The sequence below is a fragment of the Apostichopus japonicus genome, chromosome 9 (genome assembly GCF_037975245.1).
Source record: "Apostichopus japonicus isolate 1M-3 chromosome 9, ASM3797524v1, whole genome shotgun sequence".
Taxonomy (NCBI): domain Eukaryota; kingdom Metazoa; phylum Echinodermata; class Holothuroidea; order Aspidochirotida; family Stichopodidae; genus Apostichopus; species Apostichopus japonicus.
This window is the reverse complement of record NC_092569.1, coordinates 34,091,205-34,099,045: the sequence shown is the minus strand read 5'-3', so window position 1 is coordinate 34,099,045 and position 7,841 is coordinate 34,091,205. Positions and strand designations below refer to the sequence as shown.

The 7,841-nt window shown below is 35.2% G+C and overlaps 1 protein-coding gene across 2 annotated transcripts; it reads right to left on the bottom strand.

Moving 5' to 3' along the window:
* Positions 1 to 2,408: 2,408 nt before the first annotated feature.
* LOC139973866 (uncharacterized) lies at positions 2,409 to 7,421 on the bottom strand. 2 transcript variants are annotated; one of them, XM_071980748.1, is made up of 3 exons: positions 6,033 to 7,421; positions 5,567 to 5,693; positions 2,409 to 4,675 (listed from the first exon to the last, which is right to left on the bottom strand). In XM_071980748.1, exons 1-3 carry the CDS (start codon positions 7,065 to 7,067, stop codon positions 4,617 to 4,619), a joined length of 1,221 nt encoding a protein of 406 aa, XP_071836849.1. In that variant the 5' UTR covers positions 7,068 to 7,421; the 3' UTR covers positions 2,409 to 4,616. The 2 variants fall into 2 exon arrangements, with proteins under 2 accessions (XP_071836849.1, XP_071836850.1); XM_071980749.1 differs by lacking the exon at positions 5,567 to 5,693.
* Positions 7,422 to 7,841: the final 420 nt, after the last annotated feature.

Sequence of the window (7,841 nt, the reverse complement as noted above, 5' to 3'; positions counted from 1 at the left end):
ATAAAACAGACTCAGCAGGAGTCCGGAAGGGTCACAAACTGACCGTAATGGTATGTAGGTCACAAGCATATGACATGAAATATTATACAATGATCAATAATGGTCGTTGGATAATAACTAATATATCACTTTGGTAATAATGGATGGTCGATTAGATAATAACTAATATATCACATTTTCCACCTGGTTTTAGAACGAAAAGTAATAACAAGTATGACAGAGAAATATGTAGTTGTAAAACATATAATCCCTCGCTCACGGAGGTGATTGTCTAACCCGGGAAGGTCTCTCAGGAATAACAGACTGAGGAGCATGTGGCTGGTTAAAGGGTAGACCTAGTCTAGCATGACTTTGTACACCATGTAACAGATCAGACACTTCATCATCAGTAATACTAGGTACATTCCCTGAAAAAGGTGACATACGATCTACATTCCATGTCCTACCATCAGAAGTCACATAAGCATGGGCGGCGATCCTGGGGGGGGGGGAGAGGGTATATCCCCATGAAAATGGGTAGAGGGGATGAAATACACCATATCCCCCCACCAAATGCCAGGGATAAGAATATTTTCATGCCTACATTTATGCATCATCGTTAATGTACGGCTCTTTTTTAGCTTCGTTTCTCGCCTACCATAAACGCAGTGCGATCTTTTCAAATAAAGCGTCTTTATAAAGCAAGAATAGTTGACTGTAGGCTTCATTGGCCCTATAACAACAAAATGTATTATTGCGCCCACGGTATTGATATAGTACATATGTGCACCCTCATAGTATTCATATAGGCCCTATAGTAGGCCTACACACGTACATGTTCTCTCGAACAGCTGAGAATCTCATGTTACCAGGGTAATGCTTAATACACGTTTCACCTGGATGCCCTAGCAATCGGTACCTAGGAATGTAACTATGTGTAATTGTGTATTGCATATTTATAGGTCTATAATAGCCTGCATGATGCCATTTTCTTCATCGAATAATATAAAAGAGCTCTCGAACATTCTAACGTAGCGCCTGAAACAAGATTGACAGGGGCAATTTTCCCAAAATAACACCCGAAATTAAAAAAAAAAAACAAGTATTTTGGATCCTGATTATGAGATATTTCTGACATGATATCCCTATTTTAAAGTTGGGTATATGCCGCTTGGAAACCTCGGGAAGTGCCGTTTCCGGCCATCTAGAGGGTTTGTTAATCCCCAAATTTTCTTGTACGCTTCGCGCCAACTCATGGTGGCGCTACGCTTAGATAGTCAACAAGATCATATCCCCCAACTCCGAAGTACGGATCGCCGCCGATGCACATAAGTACTAGGACCGACAACCTTAGTTATTTCATTTGGGGGTGTATATTTACTATGGCCTTATCTGATCGATGACAGGTGATATTATACAATGAGTAATAATGGTCGATTAGATAATAACTAATATATCGCACTAACCATGTGAAAATTGTCCATCGACTTTTTCTTCTTGCATAAATCTGGTTTTCAAATTCACCAGTTTGTTTACACGCATCGATCTGGTAGTTGACGTAGTGCAGGCGAATAGGCAAAACGAGTGACTTGAAGTTAGCACTCCCATTTCCGCAGCAAATGCACTCTGGTGTGAACACGCATATGAATGCCTATTGTCAGCGTAAATATGGTGTGGTGTTCTTTTTAATGTTGATAAGTGTTAATGTTGATAAGTAAGGATGCATGGAGTTTTTATGAGAATCTCAATACGTCTTTGCTGATGAACTACGGTAAACAAACTTCCGAAGCAGATTCAATGTTTCTTTTTATAAATGCAAATTGGCAAGGTGGGTTTCATGGAGAATTGCTGTCGCAATTAAAAGAAAGAAATATATTTTCTGTGAAAACTATAGCGCGAACGATTTACCGTAAAATCATCGCTACCGCCCATATCAGCATGCTCATTACCAAAAAAATGTAACCTATATATATATATATATATATATATATATATATATATATATATATATATATATATATATATACTCGTATCGTCCACTTTCTTACCCAATACCACTGAGGAAACGTCTAAAAACACCTGTTTATTCATGAAATGGAATTTTGCAAGCTTCATCGGTAATACCAAAAGAAAGATACGATTCAAGATACCTAACACTAACTAGCAACGAAAGTGAAAGTAATTTCTAGGCCTAACGGTCTTACACAAGACAGAGAGTTTTGATTGGCGCATGATCCGTGGGCAGGGATTGCAAATGTTGAGTGATATTTGTTTAAACTACAGGACACGTTAAAAAAAAAAAACATGGCGAAGTTTTTTTTTTTCAGCTCAAAATGTTTAACGACAGATAGCTCAACAAAAATCATGAATATAAGTATAAAATTTGCATTGAACTGCGTCATTTTAACTGAGCTTTTAGGGCAGTAAGCTGGAAAGGTCGAAGCTTTAATTTGGCAAAAACACATTGAGACTTGAAATACACATTTATAAATGTAGTTCGTAGGTGAAAGTTGTTGGTGCTCAACATAACAATCTCTCAATATATCTGTTAAGGAGCTCTAAAATGGTACATTCATAAATAGTGCATGTAAACATACATTTTTAATCCACAAGTCTTTAGCTTATCGTAACAAGACAGATGCCATATTTGCAGGTAATCTGGGGGTTATTATCGCCATGGAAAGAGGATACGGAGTACGTTTGTGAATTTGGTCTAGGTAGAATGTATGTCCCCTTTTTTGTGCTCGGCACATGTTAACCCAATCTAGCGATAGCATTTCTTTGCTGCAATGGAAATTTCCCAATTCTGTGAAATACAAATATAGTAACAGCAAGGGTACATAGTAGTCTGTGGTGCTTTCAAAGCCAAATATATTAGCCATTACAAGAAAACAAAATGCAGTGTTAATTATACATTATAACAGTTTCAGTAGTAAGACAATTGATCAGTTGTTAACCTCTGATATACGGTTAGATAATAAAGTTGTAGCTTGGAATTTTCAAATCATAATTTACATTAAGAAGTCTATTACTCTGTGATTTATATGTCAATTGCATTGCATACCTTTCAACTCGTACCATCCAAGTGTTTTGTTTTTAATTACAATATCTGTAAAACATATAATCTACTCTAAGATAACCAATGTCGAAGAAATAGTAACGGGTATTAACACCATCGCACTCACAAAATATAGAATAATAATAATTTATATTCCTTCTGTGTTCACACTGCTATGGTATAGTTAGTATTAAGTGTCCTTTCATCTTTCAGAAACAAGTTTATATGCCGAGTGTATGTCTGTTACATCACATGACTGTGTAGACACAAAATGCATAGTGATTATTATATATTTTTTTATTTCACCCGGTGGCATGTACGTTATTTGCTAGCTACTTGGTTTCTATAAATTAAGCATTCGATATCATTTATCAGATCGGCATCTTCTATATACATATATCTTTATTTAGTGATTTTCCAGTTACCTGTGACAGAAATGTGGTAATGTGGTCAGGTATCTACGTACTAGATATTACACAATATTGTAATTTTATGAAGAATATTTCATTTTGAGACATACATCATATGCAGTATGGGTTTTAAGTTGAAGCTTGCATATACAAAGATAAATACTATATTAAGTAAAGAGACAATAGGAGTTCCATTGGTGGTGTACTGTGTCGTTTGAAATAAATATTCATGAAATGAAAGAAAAAAACTTGATTAAATTTCTCTTTAAAACAAAAACCCATCTTATTCTTTGCTTCTTAGAAAAAGGAAGAAATATCTTCGTAGTGATCTAATCGGGACTTAAAATATGTGTTGTACTAGAAACAAATGATATGTTGTCATCTATGATCATACCAATATTTTACAGTGCGATGGTATTTTATTTAATGATACAGTTCAATTGGATCACATATATACAAGATGTTAAAATTGTATGTGATACATACTTTTAAATTAAATCCTCAAACGTGAAACAGTCAAAATAGCATAAAAACGTTTTTGTTAAAATTACCAATACTTGTATTTTTATGTGCACAATGACCAAGTGACTTTTAATTAAATATTTACAAATATTTACAAACTTATCCGAGCGTTACCATGGCGTAACATTAAAACAATATTACAGTATATTGGTACAACTCTGTTGTTAATGTCAGCGTTGGATTCTACCTCCAAAATAGTATAGATAAAGGAATGAGATGTTCTCATTTTCCTTGTTTTTTCGGGGGGGGGGGGGGGGCTAGAATCAAATGATGTACTTATGTATTTAAAATGCTTCCATCTTATATATCGTAGAAACAAAATCATGTCTCACCAGCCATCATTCTTCTCCATCAAAAATTTTTCCTGAATGAGGTATCACCTCAATATAGAAGTTATTTTTTTTTTATGAAACTACCTAAAAATAACACTGACTACTTGTCTTTGTGTCAATATTTCCATAATTTGTTTAGTAATTAAATAATTATTACAAAGTTAAAGTAGTTACTATTGAGCATAGTTGTCATACTTTATAAAAAAATGATGTTTATAACTAAGACCGTATATTACCATCATTAATCATTTTATTCAGAGAAAATTAAATCACTTTTCTTTCCTAGCTTTACGCAAGCAGGACCACATTCTATGTTCAATCGTCTTTAGTAACTTTTCGTCGAACGAAGCGAATTAAAACCAGCAACACTTCACCTGCAAGGTAAAAAAAAGAGATTTTGTTAACGTAGTACATGCGATTACAATTGCTATGAATCATAAAATTAATTGTTTAATTAAGGATTTTGAAGCCTCGTTATATGTTCATATATGTATCATAATTCAAGGTGAATGTTGTTTGGGCAAAATAAAATAAAAGATAAGGACATTAATATACATTTCAGTTGATAAGTATGTTCACAATCATTGCTATGAGGAATTGCTCGGACATGTTATCATCCATCTACCGGAATGTCAATGATGGTTGTTTTTGTAACCGGTGTGACGCAATCTACATATTATATTTCTGTTTGTAGGTAATAAATACATCACATGTTTGATGTATGGATAACGAAATAAAAAAGGTACAATCAAGGGTTGTGCTGCATTATAATCACTTTGGATGTGTCTAACACGCACCCAATCGCAATGTTGCTACCTGATACCGCGATTGTCGTATACAAACTTAGCAGAAATATTCTCGATCTTGTATTACAGACGTTTGATAGTACAATGATATTCGGAAAGGAACACCGTCATACTTTGTTATCCAAATCGTAAAAACAGGGAATATGTATACTCTAGCAGGAAAACACGTAGGACACCTTTAGGGCACCGCTGATGTAGGATTAAAACAGATAATGTGACATGGTAGATGAACAAGAATAAGCATAAGCTTCTATAGTCTCCCCCACCCCCCTCCCCCACATTGATAACTGCTGTTGATATAAAAAAAACATGTGAGAAGGTGCTGTTGTAAATAAGTTACGTTGCTCTTTTCTATGAATTGCGGTTCTATCGTTTTCAAGGAATAGACAAATTCGAAAAGACGAATAATCCAAGCGTTTTAATTGATAATCCATATCATGCTATAGATAAAAAAAATACCTGCTACAGTAAGAACGATACCAACGTCGAGTAATATGAGCAATGTGGATAGAGTTGCTTGGTACTGAACGGCCACAGGAACTGCTGCTACCAAGATATTGAGGAATATCGCAATGAGCGAAAACAACTACAAAATAGAAGTAGATATAAACATTTAATCGTTCACCTAATTATACTTCTATATTTAATAACTAAAAAAAAAAAAAGATATGTCTTACTATTAAACCATTCACCAACGTATACTGATTCACTTCATTGCATGTAAGTATGGTTGCAGTGAGGTTGCAATATAAAATACTGAATATATCTCTTGCAATAGCTTAACAAATTTAGTTAACTTTTCGTATTTTCATAAAAGAGCTCAAGTTATAATCAAACTTGATTATTCAAGTGCATAAATTTTTTAGACGAGATAAATGTCTGACTGATGATTGTAGACATAAACTGTAATAACCTCCGACTTTACCTGTAGATGCTGTTCAAACGGACTTTTCATAGGAGAGAACTTCACATGAAGAGACAAGAACAGAACCGAGGTGCCGATGGTAAACAGCTTCGTCAAAGCGTCTTCCCAGCCAAGTAGTGTAATTAACATCGTCTGTCCGACCTTCCTTCCAAGCTCCAATATCTCCCAGAACCAGAATTGCTCTTTGTAGTTCTCGGTAAGAAATTTCAAGCAGGATGGAATAGTTCGACATGTCGCTTGATGACCACTCAATAGGGGGGTGATTTCGTTGGCACTCAAGCTGTTATTACAGCAGACATCATTATTAATTTCTTTAATAACCTTCTTCTCTGTAAGTTTCCTGCAATACTTTCGCAGGAAGATTAGAAGGATCAAAGGGTATGCTATTACATATAGAACGGTCGTAATGTAAGCCTCAGTTTGGTAGTGAGCAATGGATTTACAATTGATACCATAGTCAGCCCGGAGTAGTGAAATCGTAATGTTACCTTCGTGGTCAACCACAAATGTATCGCAGGCACCGGGATAAATTTCAAAAATAGCATCACAAGTTGGTTGGTATGTTATAAAGAGGATAAGAACTACGTAAGTAAGTAACTTGGATTTGATCTTATCTAATTTAACCATATTTTCTGCTTTAGCAGTTTTCTTGCAACATTGCAGGTAAACCTTGAAGATTAGATATATCCATGCCGTTACTACAATAATTCCTATCGGGAATATGACCGCAATATTGAATCGAATAATTGGATCAAGTAACAGATGGCTATTGAGACACTGAGGTCGGATAATAATTTTTAACAAATTTAAAGACACAAAAGAAATCAACTTTCCTACGTATCTTAATGGCCCAGTCCAACTAACGACGTTCACGCTCTCGTAGAGATCTCCAACTACTTGACAAAATCCTAGGAAAATTTTCATTCGTGATGAAAGTTTATCAACAAACAGTCGTTTGTCCTGTTGTGTCGGTTTCGTATTTTTCCATATGACTAAAATGATAATTAATAAACACGCCGACATTGTTATCATCATTTCAGAAATAATCCACCATTTCTGTTGACAGGGAGAGCAATATCTCAACACAGAGTAAAATGTATTCTGACATTTACTGCAAAGCCATCCTCTGTAACCTTTCAAGCAATTACCATTGATTCCGGTCGGTATGTGACTGTATAGCTGTTTGCGCAGCTTTCGGGTCTCGGACACTTGAAGACACGGGGTATTGTTAGATTATACCTAGTGGTCGATGGATTGTAACTGTCATTCAGTGTAAGAAGATTTGTGACGAAGCTAGAGTAGAGTGAAACGTTCATATCAGTAAAAGACCAATTCCAATAGTAACCGGGTAACAGGCTTTCAAAGTCATTAGTACAGTTTAAGCCTTCCTGTAAGCACAACGTACATAATCCAAATCGATCGATGCGTGTATAATTCGTTTTACAAAAGCAAGCTCTATAACCAGCATGTCTAGAATGATTTGTGCCCCATCCTTGACAAGATTACCGTTGCTGCAAGTTTTACACTCCTGGCTTCCAATTTCGTCTTGATAAAAACCACCTGGCAAAAACAGAATAAAGAATTAACTCTTACACGTTATCTCAGTCCGTCCGAATCATTTAACACTAATTAACATTTGATCGATTGCGTCAAAAATATCTAACGTCAAATACTAACTTAAAGCGAAATCACGTTAAAATGCAAATGTTATCATAAAACCGTTCAACGTCTTCTGATATTTAAAATAAGACGATGAACTAAGACCATGCACTGAAGGAAATAAATAACCTAGTCACTACTTACCTCTTG

What these genes read in the sequence shown, in the direction of transcription:
- LOC139973866 (XM_071980748.1), bottom strand. Translation starts at nt 7,067, where the DNA reads ATGATGATAACAATGTCGGCGTGTTTATTAATTATCATTTTAGTCATA. An exon ending in CGTTTGAACAGCATCTACAG is followed by an intron (nt 5,694 to 6,032) that starts GTAAAGTCGGAG and finishes TCTATTTTGTAG; the next exon opens with TTGTTTTCGCTCATTGCGAT. An exon ending in TATCGTTCTTACTGTAGCAG is followed by an intron (nt 4,676 to 5,566) that starts GTATTTTTTTTA and finishes TTTACCTTGCAG; the next exon opens with GTGAAGTGTTGCTGGTTTTA.